Source organism: Mytilus trossulus, chromosome 6 (genome assembly GCF_036588685.1).
Source record: "Mytilus trossulus isolate FHL-02 chromosome 6, PNRI_Mtr1.1.1.hap1, whole genome shotgun sequence".
Taxonomy (NCBI): Eukaryota; Metazoa; Mollusca; class Bivalvia; order Mytilida; family Mytilidae; genus Mytilus; species Mytilus trossulus.
The window spans coordinates 43,538,773-43,558,500 of NC_086378.1; the positions used below are offsets into that span (position 1 = coordinate 43,538,773).

A 19,728-nucleotide genomic window follows, 5' to 3' on the forward strand; every position below is an offset into this window, starting at 1 on the left:
TTATTTTTTTTTGAATTTTTTTGTTGTTTTTTGGGTGTTTTTAATAACGTTTTTTTCCAAAGTAAAAAAAAAAATTTTTTGGGAGTAAGAAAATTTGGTGTTTTTTGGGGTGTTTTTTTGCTTTTTTATAAAAATTTAGGGCTCTTTTACTTGAAATGAGGGTAATTTTTTGGGGGTCAAATTTTTTTTTTTTTTTGGAGGGGGTGTATAGGTGTGTGATATTGTGTCTAAACAGTCTTGCTTTTTTAGACTTTCTTCACAGACAAGACAAAAATCACATTAACAATCATTAATATTTATAATATATTGGGAATATGCTTACATCTGAGACAACTGAAATCTGCAAGTATAAGGCTATTCAAATATAGATTTATACCATAGAAATGGGCTAATGAATACCCTTTACCGGTATGTAAAAATCAAACTAGAATGTAGGAAAATGAGATAATTATGGCACACATACAGATCAATTTCGAGCTGAGAGTCTTTGGTCTCTATGGAATTTGGTTTGCATTCAGTTAATATTATATAAATTTTCTTCTATGGTAGAATTCATAGGATCAGGTCATTCTCTATTCAGCACTTGCTACAAACAACACAACAAATGTACTGCCAAATAACCCATTGACCATGAACTAAGTAAATAAGTGCTTTAAACTGTTTTTAAAATGTTATAGGACTTCAAATTTGTATGATTGAATTCGTATTATAATAAAAAAAATTCTACTTGATCATCTAAACAAAACCTACATAGCAGAGGACTTCTACTTTAATTCAGGCTGATCATTTTTGTCTTTCTCTTTAGGATCAGGCTGATTTTTTTTGTCTTCCTCTCTAAGAGTTTCTTCTGTTTCATTTTTGTCCTCCTCTGTACCATTTTTGTCTTCCTCTTGATGATTTTCATCTGTATCTACTGATCCATTTTCTGCTTGGTTTATGGCATCTAATATCATGTTCACCTAAACAAAATTATTGTAAGTCAAAAAGAAACATCTAAAGTAATTTATCCATACTTTTGTTCTGGAAAATTATTGATTCTATTTCTTTTATCATTATTAAAGCGGTGCTTTGCTTTTGCGCCAATTGGCATTTCCTTTGCGCCAAAAAAATCTTTCATTTGCGCCACAAACCATATTTCATTTGCGCCAAAAACTAAATCTTTCTTTTGCGCCAATATTACAGGTAAATACAGGTAAATACATGTAGATACAGGTAATAATAGTCTAAAACATTAAATTTTTAAAAAGTCTTTTAATAATAAAGAAAGTTTTAAACATTTTCCTCAGAAATCAGTTATCATAAAATCATACAAGTTATGCTAAAACCTCGATAAAATCATACAAGTTATGCTAAAACCTCGATAAAATCATACAAGTTATGCTAAAACCTCGATAAAATCATACAAGTAATGCTAAAAATTGTTTTGCTGTCCGTATCAGTCGTAATCCTGGCTTTACAGATTTTTTTGTACACCTGAAGGATTTGTCTCCATTTTTTAAAACATTTGATAACCTATATATGTGGTCATCAAATATCACAGAATTATTTCCTCTGTTTGTCTCAGATTTGACTATGTCCATCTTGACACCTCACACTGGACTGGTCATATGAGCACTATATATATAATTATAACCTTGGTGACTCTCAGTTTTGTATTAGAAATGAGTATGAACTCACACATGTATCCAGGGGGAGTAATGTACAAACCAAAAACAAAATAAATCGTAAATAATCTTTTAACTTTTCTGTTATATTACCTGTCATACCTGTAAAATGGCGCAAATGAAGGTGTTTTTTTTGGCGCAAATGATATATAACCTTGTGGCGCAAATGAAAGGTTTGACTTTTTAGAAATTGGCGCAAATGAAATGCGCCCAGTATTAAAGCTCAGGCAAAAAATCCTAGATTGCTCAAGTTGAAACCAGGTTAACCTAATTTCTGTGTCATTTGGTCTCTCATGGCTAGTTGTCTCATTGGCAATCATACCACATCTTGTTATTTTTATGTCTACAGAAAAATCACCAGATTTAATTTTTTATTACCAATCAATATTGATTTGATACCTACCATCATCCAGATGGATGATACATAAAATTAAAATTTAAAAATTTTTAGTCAAAGAAAAGTTGTTTTCACAATGACAGTTTCAGTTGTAAAAGCAATTATCCCAACTGTTTGTGAAAGGCTAACCTACAACCTTTGGAAATATAGAGAGAGATATCTTTCCAATCAAATAATATTTTTTTTATAACAAATATATTGACAGCTTCATATAACTGACAAATCTAAGGAAAAATTAATCTAGTTTGAAAGTTACATGGAAACTTAAAATGTATCTTCTAATTTTTGCTTGACAAATATACCAGATATTAGCACTTGCATTGGAGTAGGAGCAAAACAATATTAGCTGAAGAGAAATGGGTTAGACAAATGCATGGATGGACAAAACAATAAATCCCCTTCCCTACTTTGTTGGACGAGTTATAATCAAACAAGATTTCTGATTTTGGTCAGGCTCTCTTTTATTTACTACTGTGGATTCATTATTGTTCATTGGATACCAATTTTTATGTATTTCATTGGGACAAGCAAACCACAAATATGTTGTATAATTATATGCAGACTTTTTGGAAACCAAAAACTCAAAAATCCATGAAAATGCAAATTTTCCTCCATCCACAAAATTGTACCCACGAAAATAGATGAATCCACAGTATTTATTACGGACTTAACTTTTCCCTTTTTTTTGTATCAGAAGAATAACAAATGGGACAAAACCAACCAGTGAAAATCTGTTCAGAAAAAATAACTCACTTTATAATTAAAGTTAAATATGACACAAATATAAGTAAAACAATACTGATGATAAATTATTTACCTGAGGTATTAAGACTGAATCATCAGGAAACTTCTCTTTTATCATTTCACAATGTTTCTTTGATAATTCAAAGTCTCCCAACAGACAGCTACACTTTGCTATCCAGAACATGTTTTGTGGATCATCAGGCTCTAGCTCCAGTATCTTGATAAAATGTGGTAGAGCTTTCTCATTGTCCTTCACTATTTGGTAATGAACAGCCACATTTTTATGAAAAGGCTGAAATAAATACAATTTGTCATAATAATTATAAGATATTTTGGTCAATTTGGGAGGATTGATGATGTTTTTAAAAAACAACATGAAGCAACAGATAAAATTGGCAAACTTGTCATTGTTCTTTGAAATGCTACAAAAACTAAGGTCTGCCGTGTTAGAGTCAAATAAAACTTTCTTAAAATTTAATGCTGTTATCTATCAGATAACAAAACCTAAATATACATTGAAGGATCAAATCAAATATAAACTTAATTCAAATTCAATTTCAGAGTTTATCAAAAATTACAATAAGTTATTGCTGTTCACTATTGTGATTGTAAAGGGTTATTTTCTTGCAACTTTTTCAGCTTTTTTATTTCACATGTTTTTGTGTTTTGACGTTTTATTTCTCGTGTTCGGTTCAATGTGGGTGCTTCATTTTTCCCACATTCAAATTCAGTTTTTGTGTCAGGACTCTTTATTTTTCATAATTGTCTTGCATTTAATTCGAAAGGTAAACCAGACTAAATCAAAGTCGGACTGGATATTGCACATGTATGTGTATGGTATGCAATAAAGTCTATGAGATTACTATAAATGATATTTTTTCAAATCAGATGCCACTTTCGGATGCTAAGGGGTCTTCAGCATTTTTGGCCTGCCCCAAGACATGAGCCTCTGGCCTTTGTTAGTCTTGTATGTTTTTTAATTTTAGTTCATTTATATGTTTTGGAGTTTAGTTTGATGTCCATTTTCACTGAACTATTTTATTTAGGGGCCAGCTGAGGACCACCTATGGGTGTGGAATTTTTCTCGCTACGTTGAAGGCTCATTGGTGGCCTTCAGCTGTTGTCTGCTCTTTGGTTGTGTTGTTGGCTCTTTGACATATTCCCTATTTTCATTCTCAATTTTATTCATTTCTATTAACAATTACTGCATGATATCCTAGAACGGCCAAGTAATAACTTCTACAACTTTTTTCATTAATATTTAGGATTTGATTTCTCGTGCTTTGTTTTTCCCAAATTTATTTTTTATAATGCAACATTTTTGCCCTTTTTATTTCAAGTATTTCCAGTTTCAGAACCCCCTTTACCACACTTTTATATAATAAAATCAATGGATATTAAATATTTTTGACCGAAAAAATCTCCCACTTTGGAAATTTGAAAGTTGAAATGTATTTTTCTAGAAACAAGTATTTCATGCAATTTCAGTTTAATATTCAAATGTATTTTTGCATAACTCCAAAGGTTATCTATTGCAAAACTTACAGCGTTTTCAGGCATATATTTCAATGCTGATAAATTAATCTGAATTAGCATCGCAATTGTTCCTTTTCCACAAACATTAAACCACTGATTAGCAGTGTCGTACAGTCCTAAAACATTGAAATGGCTTGTGTTGGACTCCAAAAGTGCTACACACTTGTCAATTTCATTTTGTGGTATATATACATCTCTTATCAAGTATTCAAGGATAAAAAAATCGTGTGGAAACCTTTAAAAGAAAAAATGCATGTCAATGAAATTTCTAAATTAAATAAACTGTTATCACAGAGATATGTATTGCCTTTTTGTAATTTTGATTATGCAAATGTTGAAATCAAAATAGCAATACTTTAACATCTTACACTAGTTATGCAAATATTCAAAGTCAATGAACCATGACTGAGTAACATGGCTAAACAATCTCCATGTAAATGAGATGTGCCAATGCTAATACAAATGCATACTTAATACCATTGACTTATTAAAAGTCGTTCCTAAACCTATATATACAAAAATTAACTTGTAAACTATGTAAAAGTTTCAAAGTCAATGAAGCATGAAGAGGGGGTGGGGCTTTATACTCTTCATGGAAACAATACAGTAACTTCCAAATGTAAATAAATTTGCATACTAAATATCATTGATTTAACATTAGCAGTTCATCTTAAACTGATCTAATCACAAACTGAAACCGAGGGGCAAGGCCAAATTATCTCCATGTAGATGAGATGTGCCAATGCTTATACAACTGAATCCCAATTAATATTGGCCTACCACTAATGGTTCCCCTTGAACTGACCTAATCACAAACTAATACATGATAACTTACAAAAAATTTCGAAGTCAATAGACCATGACTAAGGGGCAGAGCCAAATTATCTCCATGGAAATGAGATATGCCAATGCTTATACAACTGCATACCAAATATCATTAACCTACCACTTGTGGTTCCCCATAAACTGACCTAATCACAAACTAAAACATGTAAAACAAGTGAAACTGCGAGCTACTGCTCACTGATGATACCCCCGCCGCAAGTGGATAATATTAATAGTGTAAAAATATGCAAGTGTTCGGTAAACAGGAAGTTGTCGAGTGATGAATCTGAAAACGCATCACACGGTATAGCTGACTTATATAAATCCTGAAACCAAATTTCAGAAATCCTTGTATTGTAGTTCCTGAGAAAAATGTGACGAAAATTTTCAACTTGGCTATCATGTGTAAAATCATACAAGTGTTCGGTAAACAGGAAGTTGTCGAGTGATCAATCTGAAAACGCATCACACGGTATAGCTGACTTAGATAAACCCTCAAACCAAATTTCAGAAATCCTTGTATTGACGTTCCAGAGAAAAATGTGACGAAAGTTTCATGGGACGGACTGACTGACGAACGGACTGATGGACGGACTGATGGACGGTACGACTGACGGACGGACTGACGGACAGACAGAGGTAAAACAGTATACCCCCCTTTTTTAAAGCGGGGGTATAATAACTAATAAGCAAACGTTTCCAAGTCAATAAACCATGACTGAGGGGGACAGGGCCAAATAATCTCCATGGAAATGAGATGTGCCAATGCTTATACAACTGCATACCAAATATGATTGACCTACCACTTGTGGTTCATAAACTAGACCTAATCACAAACTAATACATTGTTGACACCATCGCTGCCGCCGGACACAGCATACCTAGGTCTCGCATTTTTACTCTGTCAAGGCGAGACAAAAATCATACATAAAAGGTTTACCGTTAACAGGAATTATATGTTTTCATATGTCATAAGAATTCCTACTTTGAATGCTTTTTCAATGGAAATTGTCATGTCACAATGCATTCTTAAATAGCACAAAACACCATGAGACGATGATACCTAACATAGTAAACAATACATCAGACCACACCTGAAACCACCAACATCAGAAAGTCTTATCTGAATAAAAAACATCATTAATGGCATCAAACAAAGCAGTTTGAACTGATCATGGAACTTTTCATTTTTAAGGTCAAGGCCCAATGAAACCTTCCACTGGGGAATATATACATATAACTATAATTCCATAAACCAAACACAATTATACTGCAGTATTAGTTAATAGTATCTGAGATATAGAATTGACCCTATAAAAATTATCTTTGAACTTGCTACTTATGCAATTTACTTGTTAAAACATTTGTCATTCTAATATAACCATTGTCATAATTTATCAAAGTTTTGTATACTGTAAATTCAGAAATTATTGCGATGTTTTTATTATTGCTAAAAATGTGACAAGGTTATAATCACAAAAATTTAAACTTGCATTTCAAATTATTTTATACGACTTAAACAGGATTTTCCCTAATATTGCAAAAAATGAAATTGCGTTTTAGTTTAAAATGATAAAATTACAATAATAAATGTACGCAAAATTTCTGAATTTACAGTATAACTATATTTTCTAGTGTTCAAATGTTGAAATCATGTAACCAATATGTATTGTCTTGGTATCAATCCTGTAATTTTGGATTTCAAACCAATAAAAATTACTTACTTACTTAGTTACTTACTGTAAATTAAATATTTAAAAAAATTTGTAAGGGTTCCGCGGAACCCAGTGTCTCGCCTACTTTTGCTGTTAATCACAGGCTCAACAAAAATGAGGAAAAAAATCAATAAAATTATTCCTGTTGATACTATCTTTTGATCGTAAAAAGCTTCTGTCCAGGATTGGTAAAAATCCAAGATAGTTTATGAATCTAATAAATGTTTTAAAACTTTAACTGCAGACTGTATGTAATGTTAAATGGAAGAAAAACTAAGTCCATTTATAAGTAAAATACAGATACACAGGTTCAAAATTTTAACAAAATTTCCTTCTCGATACTAGCTTTTGATCATAAAAAAGCTTCTGTCCAAGTTTGGTACAAATCCAAAATGGTATAGGAAAGAAGAAAGTTATTAAAAAAATTCAAACTTTAACTACAAAGTGCATGTGTTGTTTCCTGGCAGAAAATCTAAGTCCATTTAAAAGTAAAATACTGAAAAAAATGAAATTTATTTTTAAAAAATTTACTTCTGGATACTATCTTATGATCATAGACAAGCTTCTGTCCAAGTTTGGTAGAAATCAAGTATAGTTTAAGAAAGTTATTAAAATTTCAAAAACTTTAACCACAGAGTGAATGTAATGTTTCCCGGCAGAAAAACTAAGTCCATTTATAAGTAAAATACGGAAAAAATGGAAATTTATTTTTTTAAAATTTACTTCTGGATACTATCTTATGATCATAAACAAGCTTCTGTCCAAGTTTGGTACAAACCCAGGATAATTTATGAAAGTTATTCAAATTTTAAAAACTTTAACCACAGAGTGAATGTAATGTTTCCCGGCAGAAAAACTAAGTCCATTTATAAGTAAAATACTGAAAAAATGGAATTTTATTTTTACAAAATTCACTTCTGGATACTATCTTATGATCATAAACAAGCTTCTGTCCAAGTTTGGTAGAAGTCCAGTATAGTTTAAGAAAGTTATTAAAATTTTAAAAACTTTAACCACAGAGTGAATATTTGTGGACGCCGCCGACGCCGCCGCCGACGCCGACGGAAAGTAGGATCGCTATGTCTCGCTTTTTCGACTAAAGTGGAAGGCTCGACAAAAATGCATGTACAAGTATAAAACATGAAATTAAAGTACTTAACTTTCTTCAAACTAATGATGGACGTTGGTTTTCCCGTTTGAATGGTTTTACACTAGTAATTTTGGGGCCCTTTATAGCTTGTTGTCGGTGTGAGCCAAGATTCTGTGTTGAAGGCCGTACATTGACCTATAATGGTCTACTTTTTTTTAAATTGTTATTTGGATGGAGAGTTGTCTCATTGGCACTCACACCACATCTTCTTATATCTATTTATCAAAAAACAAGAATGTGTCCCCAGTACACGGATGCCCCATCTGCACTATCATTTTCTATGTTCAGTGGACTGTGAAAATGGGAGAAAATCTCTAATTTAGCATTGAAATTAGAAAGATCACATCACAAGGAACATGTGTACTAAGGTTCAAGTTGATTGGACCTCAACTTCTTCAAAAACTACCTGGACCAAAAACTTTAACCCAGACGAACGGATAAACGGACATACGGAATAATGGACGAACGGAATAACAGGCGAACAGACGAACAAATGGACACACAGACCAGAAAACATAATGCCCATAAATGGGGCATAAAAATCAAACAATAAAAGCCATGCTAGAGCACTTGTTTCAATCTCTTCACAATTAATTAAACTTACAACTCCAATCCATATTCCATTGTATATCTATGTTCCCTTTCTGTTGCCTGGCTTTTACCTCTAGCAACATCAATTTTGTGTAAGTTAATGAAATATTTAGCATCTTGTTTTTCTGTATTCATCATTTTCAAAAGGATGTCCTCAGCTTCATCATACAATTCTTTCTTTATTAAGTACTCGGCCATAAAGTTATGTGTACGTGGAAATGTAACATACAACAGCTCATGGTCAACCGCTATCTTAACTGTAAAATATATTTAAGGAATGTTTGCTAATGGATGTTCAAATTGAATTTGTACACTGTAAATTGAGAAAAAACCAAAATGTGAGAAATATTGTTGTAATATTGCAATTACAGGAAAAAATTGCATACAAGTTTAAGTGTCAGATTTCATAATGCAAGTTTTTATTATTACGATACTACCTAGTTGCATTCGCAATAATAAAAACTTTCAAATAATTTCTGAATTTACAGCAGATAATTCTTCTTTGAAATGTTTTTGCGTTTATACTTTGAACCTATTACGTACAGACGACATACATGTCTTATAAATTCTGATATAGACAACAGCATGTAAGCAAGGGTAAAACAGTAAAAGTCCTCCAAAAAAAAATTAATATTGAGGTTTATCTTATATTCATAAAAATATAAATTCTTTAAGGCAAAAATCGATGCAATCTCAATTTCTTCAAAAACAAAAAAATAACAAGAGGCTCTCAAGAGCCTGAACTGCTCACCTGTTTTTCAGAGGAGAAGATTTTTAAATGGATGAACAAATTGTGAAAAATTGTCTTTAAAGGGCAATAAATCCTTAAGGGGTCAATTGACAATTTTGGTCATATTAACTTTTTTGTAGATCTTACTTTGCTGAACATTATTGCAGTTTACAGTTTATATTTATCTATATGTAATAATATTCAAAATAATAAAAAAAAAAATGCAAAATTTCATTAAAACTACCAATTCAGTGGCAGCAACCCAACAATGGGTTGTTCTATTTGTCTGAAAATTCTAGGGCTGTTAGATCTTGACCAATTGAACAATTTTACCCCCGTGTAAGATTTGCTGTTAAAGCTTTAGTTTTTGAGATATAAGCCAAAACCTGAATTTAACCTCTATGTTCTATTTTTAGCCATGGCAGCCATGTTTGTTGATGGATCAAAACTTCGGATACAATTTATAAACTGGATACCCAAGGAACATTTAGTTTAAGTTTGAAGGTGTTTGGCCCAGAAGTTTCAGGAGAAGATTTTTCAAAGAGCTTACGAAGACAGACGACCACGAACGCCAAGTGATGGCATAAGCTCACATGGGAATTAGGAATTTTAGCACAAGATTTGAACAACAGAATAAAATTGTTGTAAAATATAAACTTTATTTGTTCTGACTAGAAAAGAGGAGTAAAGCTTGACAAATCATTCATATTTTCTAGGGATGGCAACAAGTACTCAAGTCCTCGGGTACTCGATCGGAAGGCCGAGTACTCGAGTATAGTTTTAGTACTCGGATACTCGTTTGCCTGTTATACATCTTGAGATATTTCTCTTCACATTTTCACCCTTTTAATAATAAATAAAATACTAGCAACGTCCTTTCCTTCCGAGGGGAATGTTTTCATTTGCAGTACTTGTAACAAAAAATAGAAAGTCAAACAGTCTTTCATCTGAAATTGTTGACCAGATCATATTTCTAAACAAGAATAAAATCAATGTGACCTGCGGTGAACCCTACGCAACTGATATGAGACATTTTTAACGGTGTTTGGACACAGATCAACACCTTCATGGGTTAATAATTATCTCATCACAAGCTGTAAAACTTTGTTTGTTAATCAGACTTCTATGTAAACGTGATTGGTATGATATGTACATTTGAATTAATTTAATTACTCTGTATTTGAAACTTCACTATTGTTGTTTATTTTTTACAATTTAGATAGGAGAAAGTACAAGAGCGACAAAACAGTCGTATTATGAAAAATACCCGACTCATCTGAGGCACAGATGACACATAAATTGTCTACTTTGTCGGACTATATGCAAATATTTTTGAGTTTATTGGAATTAAGTTCATGAACAAGTACACAAACAATAAATGCTATTATGATAGGTTATTTATAGAAACAGCGGTCGGTTATTCATTGTTACATTGACACAACAAACAGAGGATAAAGCTGTGTTTTCGTATGTTTGTCTTTCGTTAGATTTATGAAAGGTAATGACAAAAATACTGCATCTTGCCTAAAATCTAATCTTTTCAATAGACGTATAAGAATCATCGGAGTACTCGCGAGTACTCAAATATCATGACCGAGTATCCAAGTATTAAATTTCAGATCTTTTGACATCCCTAATATTTTCACATTTTCAAAAATCACACAAAGTGATGTTTTCGCTAAAGTACAGCTTTTTGGTCTTATTCATGCATCAAAATTGTAAAAATTAATTGCACTCACCTAATAGACAATCAAAGAGCAGAATGCTCTGAGGGATACGATTGCCATAGTTTTCATTGACACATGTATAGCAGTTCTGCCAAATTTTCATTAAACAAATGCATGAGATTTGGCCAAAATTCAAAAGATCAAAGAGGAAAGAAATAGATCCAAGAATACTGTTGCAAAAAAAGCATGAACATGCGCGAGTCTCAAGCATTTTTGGCCGGTAACCCTGGTACAGCTGGATAGTATAATTCTCTAAACTAATTCAACTGCACATGCAAAATGTAACAATCTGAATAGTCACTCAACTTAAAGAATAGCCAATCCCCGTTACAAGTGTATGAGCCATGTACTTATTGTGTTTTATCGAATTATAGTTATCCTGTACCATTGTAAACTCGTACCATTAAAAAAAAAACCAACTAGAACCATTGCTAACTCGTACCAACTTATTTAAATGCATTCAAATGGTGTTAAATGATGAATATACATGATATACGTTACTTTCACCCAATACCTCTTAAGTCTGTAAAATGTATATAATTTGAAAGTACAATGACCAATTTGTAGCTTATGTTCCTTGTATATTGGATAGAAAATACTGTGGCAGATGTAGATAATTAAGGTATATACAGTTTCACCCGAAGAAAATTTTTCATGAATAATAAAATCTTAGCAGTTAGTCAAAATAATTCCCAAAATTATTTTTACTGTCTATAAATAAATGTAACAATGAAATTTAACTGATTCCTGTTAAGGGGGTCCACATTTTCCCCGCAAAAAAAGCACATGGCTTTCAACAATTGTAAACATAGCATTCAATTTGTGATCATGGATTACAGCTTTAATTAACTTAAATTGGATATATACATATTCAACATGTTCAATTTTAATAAGGTACAGTTAAAGCAATGTTTTAACTTTCCTCTGGATTAAGTTCTACAGTGGCGGATCCAGAACTTTTCCTAAAGGGGAGTCCGCTGACTGACCTAAGAGGTGGCCCGCTCCAGTCATGCTTCAATGATTCCCTTTATTATCAACCAATTTTTTTCCACAAAAAAAGGGGGGGGGGGCTGGATCCGCCTATGTTCTAGTTTGAAAGATCAGTTAAAACATTAATGCTTTTAAACATTCTTTATTTTTGTCTATGTTTTCATTTAACTCCTGTGTAAAATTCAAGTAATTCAACTTTATTTCTATTAAGTTTACAAACAGAAACCCATAAAACATCATATTTTTTATATATTTTTCTGAATGTTCACTTATCGCTACACTGACCTTCGGTGCGAAGCTATATATAGAACGGCGGACCAGTTTAGGAGGAACCCCATTTCTTACTCTTTAATTATTGAAGTTCCTTTGGGTCAGAGGGCATGACTCCTTTCCGTACACACTCCTCCGTTTACATTGAGATCGTTCTTAATATAATACGACGTTTACCGGCATTAACGAGTTAATTCTTCTTGACGAATACTTCGAAACGGGAGACAACTCGAAACGATAACATGGAAGATTTCATTTCTGCTGAAGGGGTGTTATAGGTAATTTTTACGATGAAACATTTATTTTAATTTAAATTATGCATGCGATTTAAAATTATGCAACAACAATAGCCCTCCATATGCAGACAGACATAGAAAGAATCCCATGAGTTTCAAATTAATCAATGAAGCGGGGAATCACTCAATCTGATACCCCTTGAAATCAGGAAAACTACACGCATGTGGGGTCTCACTAATTAGCGACAAAAAGTGTCAAGAAGCGACAAGAAGAAAAATAATAAGTGACAACAAGAAGCTATTTAGCGACAAGAATACATTTTGTTATCACATACATTAAAATATTTTTTAGGATTATATTGAAAGATGAAGAAATGAAAACAAATTCGATGAAGAGATTGTGTACTTTTTATTTTCATATTGATAGATGTAGAAATTAAACATGTGTAAGAGCAAAGGAAATGTAAACGCTATAAAATGAAAATAAAAACAGATTTGTCACCTTCCTTTTGAAGGATTTAATAAAACAAAAACATGAAATATTATTTCCTTCCTAACTGTACAATTATTTTTTCCTGATAGGACCAACAATAGCTGTGGCTTCACTCTAAGGTAATACACAATTAAGAGCAACAAATGAGATTAACTAGGTGCGTGTCCTTTGTTTTATTGCAACCATAACATCCATTAACACCTTCATCAATTACACGCACCAGAATATAAAATTATTGTACCGAATAGTGAACACCTGTTGAAAACTCAAGATTGTCATCAGTTTCCTTTAATCTTCAATCTATATGCATAAACATGATAAATATCGTTAAATGAGACAATTAATACACTAAATAAAATGATGAAAAATATTCACATTTTAATTATGTTTTCCTCTTGTTTGATTTCAGTTCTTAATTTGTATTTCACAATTTGTGTATGAATTTTCTGGACAATTATGCACAAATAATGCATTTTGCAAGTTAATTATATATTGTACAAAAATGGTTTTAAAAACAAATAAAAAGACAAAATATACTTCCTGTGATATCTTATAAAATATCATGTAAATAAATGTAGCAACTGAATTAGATTTACATGTTTCATTTTTCCCCCTATCAAAATTAACTTTCCTGTCGTTGAAATTGTTTTCTTTTGCATATTTTTTTAATATTTATTTCGAATAAGTAATATAAATAAAACCAGATGCTCCGCAGGGCGTAGCTTTATACGACCGCAGAGGTTGAACCCTGAACAGTTGGGGCAAGTATGGACACAACATTCAAGCTGGATTCCGCTCTAAATTTGGATTGTGATTAAATAGTTGACACAGCATAGGTTTCTGACACAGAATGAATGTATTCAAATGAACTTAAAATTTTTGTTCTCTCTTAGAGCAATTCACTATGCTGTTGAATATTAATCATCTCAAAAAAATGTTTGAAGAAATTTTCTTTTTATTTATGAAATTTCAAATGAGAAAAATTGAACCCAATTTTTTAATAACATCCCCCTTTCCCTTATTCCAAAACTAATTTCAATTAAAATATTCTAATGGAGTTTGCAACAATTACTACTCATTTAAATACATCATAAAATATTAAGATGTAAAAAAACTGCTTGTTATCACTGAATGGTAAAGATTATTTAAATTTATCAGTTGGTAGTAAAAAGTGAATATACATTGTATATTGTATATAACAAAGATTTAAGTTGATTCTGGACAAAGAAAGATAACTCCAATTAAAAAAAATTCTTGCAGATATTTCTTGCTTACTTTACTGGACAAAGAAAGATAACTCTTAATTAAAAAAAAATTAGCTATTTCAAAATATTGTGAAATTAGATATTTCTTGCCATTGCACAATACTGTGCAATTGAAAAGACTTGCTATTGCACAATACTTAATATAATAATTTTAGATCCTGATTTGGACCAACTTGAAAACTGGGCCCATAATCAAAAATCTAAGTACATGTTTAGATTCAGCATATCAAAAAGGCCCAAGAATTTGATTTTTGTTAAAATCAAACTTAGTTTAATTTTGGACCCTTTGCACTTTAATTTAGACCAATTTTAAAACTGGACCAAAAATTAAGAATCTACATACACAGTTAGATTTGGCATATCAAAGAACCCCAATTATTCAATTTTTGATGAAATCAAACAATGTTTAATTTTGGACCTCGATTTGGGCCAACTTGAAAACTGGGCCAATAATCAAAAATCTAAGTACATTTTTAGATTCAGCATATCAAAGAACCCCAAGGTTTTAATTTTTGTTAAAATCAAACTAAGTTTAATTTTGGACCCTTTGGACCTTAATGTAGACCAATTTGAAAACGGGACCAAAAATTAAGAATCTACATACACAGTTAGATTCGGCATATCAAAGAACCCCAATTCTAATGCAATTATTTTGTAACAATTGTTCTGATTGGATGACAGCAAGCGTAAAATTCTCTATCTCCTCGTCTGTAACTAGGGAAGCCGACATTTTGAATTTCGGAATGTATTGACATGCTATTTCTACAATAATAAACAAAAAAACTCACTTGTTGCGCCTAAAAATCTTCTTTTTATCAAATTTTATTACATTTTGAAGCGGCACAGAAGCCATAAAACGCCCGGTGTTTATGTTTGACGCCGGAAGCATAACTATGACGTCACCTAGTGTAGGGACCAAAGAAGATAACATTTTTTCGCGGAATTTTCTTTAATGAAGATTTTACACTGAAATAATGATTGAAATTTAATAATGAACTTGTTTTGCATTAGAATAGAGATAACTGTATTGTATTTGAAGCTTTGCGGACGTCCATCGGTAGTTTTACTGTCGCAAATACCCGTTTACCTGTCTCCGCTCCGCGTCGCCAGGTAAACTAAATTTGCGACAGTAAAACTACCGATGGACGTCCTTAAAGCTTCAAATACAATACAGTTATCTCTTAATTATTCAATTTTGATGAAATCAAACAAAGTTTAATTTTGGACCCTTTGGGCCCCTTTTTCCTTAACTGTTGGGACCCAAACTCCCAAAATCAATACCAACCTTCCTTTTATAGTCATAAACCTTGTGTTTAAATTTCATAGATTTCTATTTACTTATACTAACGCTATGGTGGGAAAACCAAGAAAAATGCTTATTTGGGTCCCTTTTTGGCCCCTAATTCCTAAACAGTTGGGACCGAACCTCCCAAAATCAATACCAACCTTCCTTTTGTGGTCATAAACATTGTGTTTAAATTTCATTGATTTCTATTTACTTTAACTAAAGTTATTGTGCGAAAACCAAGAATAATGCTTATTTGGGCCCTTTTTTGGCCCCTAATTCCTAAACTGTTGAAACCAAAACTCCCAAAATCAATCCCAACCTTTCTTTTGTGGTCATAAACCTTGTGTCAAAATTTCATAGATTTCTATTAACTTAAACTAAAGTTAAAGTGCGAAAACCAAGAAAATGCTTATTTGGGCCCTTTTTGGCCCCTTATTCCTAAAATATTGGGACCAAAACTCCTAAAATCAATACCAGCCTTCCTTTATGGTCATAAACCTTGTGTTAAAATTTCATAGATTTCTATTCACTTTTACTAAAGTTAGAGTGCGAAAACTAAAAGTATTCGGACGACGACGACGACGACGACGACGCCAACGTGATAGCAATATACGACGAAAATTTTTTCAAAATTTGCTTGCGGTCGTATAAAAATGTTTTCTTGTCGCTAAATAGTTTCTTGTTGCTAATATTATTCTTCTTGTCGCTTCTTGACGCTTTTTGTCTCTACAATTCTTTTTGTCTCTAATTAGTGAGACCACGCATGGACATTAATACATAAACAAACCGCGACTTGCGATTTGGAACAAGAACGTTTATTAAATGATATGATGAATGGTTCTCCATTTCTTTATGAGAGTACAGTATCAAATATCAGTTTCATAACGGTAAAATATAGAAATACTCCACTTCAGTTCTTGTGACAGAAATAGAATTATCGATCGGCTTTCAGAGAACTCTCGCAAGTTATCAAAATTTGGGAATTCCCTCTGACGTGTTTCTAAATTTATAAAAACACTAAATATAAATACTGTTTAATGCTGATTTTCCGTATTGTTAAAAACACGCATACAAGTCAAGGAAAATATCATACATGAAGATTATGAGTAAAACATTACAGGAAAGTTGTTTATGTTCAATTGTTTTGCTTGTTTTTACCTTTTAAAGCAAGACAATCATAAGAATCTGAGATGTTGCCGAATGTTTAGAATAAAACGAATGACGTGAGGGAGTGTGTCATAGGGTCAATGGTAAAAGTCTACAGATTGCTTGACAGCAATCGTATCCCAAAAATGAACCCCTGCTTCACAATTTATTTCTTATATATTATATGAGTTCCTGGGGGCCTTGTCGGCTGAGTGGTCTAATTAGTTACTACTGTAATCACTAGCCAGTCAACACAGAGGTTGTGAGTTTGAACCCCTCTCGTGCTAGTGCACTCGACTCCAATCTTAATTGACTACCATTGTCAATTTCCTATCCAAGGTCACTGATTTTCTCTGGGCACTCCAGTTTCCTCTATCAACCAATTAAAACTGGCTGACATGAAATAGCCTCACAGTGGTGTTAAAAACACAAAAAACCAAATTAAATCACCATGAGTTCCAAACTGTTTTTCTCATCTAGTTTTATTTTAAAATTTAAGTCAATCAAAAATGTATTTTTTTCACCAATGGCAGCCATAAGACTGATATTTTATACATTACTCCAAAAGAACATGCAATATTGATATAAATTAGTTAAAAAGACAGCTACTGTTCAAATGAATGTATGCTTTGATACAAGATATCAATTAAGCTTTAATAATTATTAACTGTACTGAAAAAGGAGTTACACTTACAAAATGGCCTGTATGTTGTTAGAGCCTCCTCCATCCGATCTAAGGTATTCAATGCAAGAACCATGTTCTCTCTGCACATCATATATTCCATACCTGACTCAGGAAGTCCAATATTCTACAAAATTACAAAAGGCTGATTAACGTCTCCGTATTGCTACCTGAGCCTTTTTTCAAACCAACAATTTGAACTGTGTATATGACAGTTGTGTTTCATTTTTTTTATGTGTTTGAGCGTCTGATTTTGCCAATTGTTACATTAAGGGATTTTCCATCTTGAATTTTCTTTGGAGTTCAGTATTTTTGTTTTACATTTTGCTACCTTAGCCTTGAATAAGAGCAACATCCTTTAACTATGTATTGCCTCCTTAGCCTTTTGTTAAAAGAAACAATTTTAACTGTGTATTGCTACTTTAGCCTTTAAATGTAATAACTCTAACTGTGTATCTCTACCTGAGCCTTTTCTTAACAATCTCAACTGTGTATTGCTACCGTAGCCTTTTTTTTTTAAAGCCAACAATCCTAACTGTGTATTGCTACAGTAGCCTTTTTTAAAGCCAACAATCCTAGCTGTGTATTGCTACCATGGCCTTTTTTGAAAGCCACAGTTAGGATTGTTGGTTTTAAAAACTGTGTATAAATGCTACTGTAGCCTTTTTTTAAAACCAACAATCCTAGCTATGTATTGCTACCTTAGCCTTTTTTAAAAGCCAACAATCCTTGCTGTGTATTGCTACCGTAGCCTTTTTTTTAAAGCCAACAATCCTAGCTATGTATTGCTACCTTAGCCTTTTTTAAAAGCGAACAATCCTAGCTGTGTATTGCTACCGTAGCCTTTTTTTAAAGCCAACAATCCTTGCTGTGTATTGCTACATTAGCCTTTTTTTAAAGTCAACAATCCTAACTATGTATTGCTACCTTAGCCTTTTTTAAAAGCCAACAATCCTTGCTGTGTATTGCTACCGTAGCCCTTTTTTTTAAAGCCAACAATCCTAGCTATGTATTGCTACCTTAGCCTTTTTTAAAAGCCAACAATCCTAGCTGTGTATTGCTACCGTAGCCTTTTTTTAAAGCCAACAATCCTTGCTGTGTATTGTTACCTTAGCCTTTTTTTAAAGCCAACAATCCTTGCTGTGTATTGCTACCATAGCCTTTTGAAAGTCAACAATCCTAGCTATGTATTGCTACCTTAGCCTTTTTTTAAAAACCAACAATCCTTGCTGTGTATTGCTACATTAGCCTTTTTTGAAAGCCAACAATCCTTGCTGTGTATTGCTACCTTAGCCTTTTTTTAAAGCCAACAATCCTAGCTGTGTATTGCTACCTTTGCTTTTTTTAAAAGCCAACAATCCTAGCTATGTATTGCTACCTTAACCTTTTTTTAAAACCAACAATCCTAAATGTGTAAATATTGCTACCTTAGCCTTTTTTTAAAGCCAACAATCCTAGCTATGTTTTGCTACTTTAGCCTTTAAATGTAATAACTCTAACTGTGTATCTCTACCTGAGCCTTTTCTTAACAATCTCAACTGTGTATTGCTACCGTAGCCTTTTTTTTTAAAGCCAACAATCCTAACTGTGTATTGCTACAGTAGCCTTTTTTAAAGCCAACAATCCTAGCTGTGTATTGCTACCATGGCCTTTTTTGAAAGCCACAGTTAGGATTGTTGGTTTTAAAAACTGTGTATAAATGCTACTGTAGCCTTTTCTTAAAACCAACAATCCTAGCTATGTATTGCTACCTTAGCCTTTTTTAAAAGCCAACATTCCTTGCTGTGTATTGCTACATTAGCCTTTTTTTAAAGCCAACAATCCTAGCTATGTATTGCTACCTTAGCCTTTTTTAAAAAGCCAACAATCCTAGCTGTGTATTGCTACCGTAGCCTTTTTTAAAGCCAACAATCCTTGCTGTGTATTGCTACCTTAGCCTTTTTTTAAAGCCAACAATCCTTGCTGTGTATTGCTACCATAGCCTTTTGAAAGTCAACAATCCTAGCTATGTATTGCTACCTCAGCCTTTTTTAAAAACCAACAATCCTTGCTGTGTATTGCTACATTAGCCTTTTTTGAAAGCCAACAATCCTTGCTGTGTATTGCTACCTTAGCCTTTTTTTAAAGCCAACAATCCTAGCTGTGTATTGCTACCTTTGCTTTTTTTAAAAGCCAACAATCCTAGCTATGTATTGCTACCTTAACCTTTTTTTAAAACCAACAATCCTAAATGTGTAAATATTGATACCTTAGCCTTTTTTTAAAGCCAACATTCCTAG

General features: G+C 32.5%; 1 protein-coding gene across 1 annotated transcript in view; it reads right to left on the reverse strand.

Annotated features, from left to right (window-relative positions):
- Positions 1 to 231: 231 nt before the first annotated feature.
- Positions 232 to 19,728, reverse strand: part of LOC134721400 (TPR repeat-containing protein DDB_G0287407-like) — a 58,191-nt gene continuing 38,694 nt past the window's right edge. The window contains exons 23-27 of the mRNA XM_063584380.1: positions 17,462 to 17,576; positions 8,636 to 8,879; positions 4,351 to 4,576; positions 2,879 to 3,097; positions 232 to 959 (exon numbers count right to left, since the gene is read on the reverse strand). Coding sequence (XP_063440450.1) covers positions 765 to 959; positions 2,879 to 3,097; positions 4,351 to 4,576; positions 8,636 to 8,879; positions 17,462 to 17,576 — 999 coding nt within the window. The 3' untranslated portion in view covers positions 232 to 764. The remainder of the gene's footprint in view (positions 960 to 2,878; positions 3,098 to 4,350; positions 4,577 to 8,635; positions 8,880 to 17,461; positions 17,577 to 19,728) is intronic.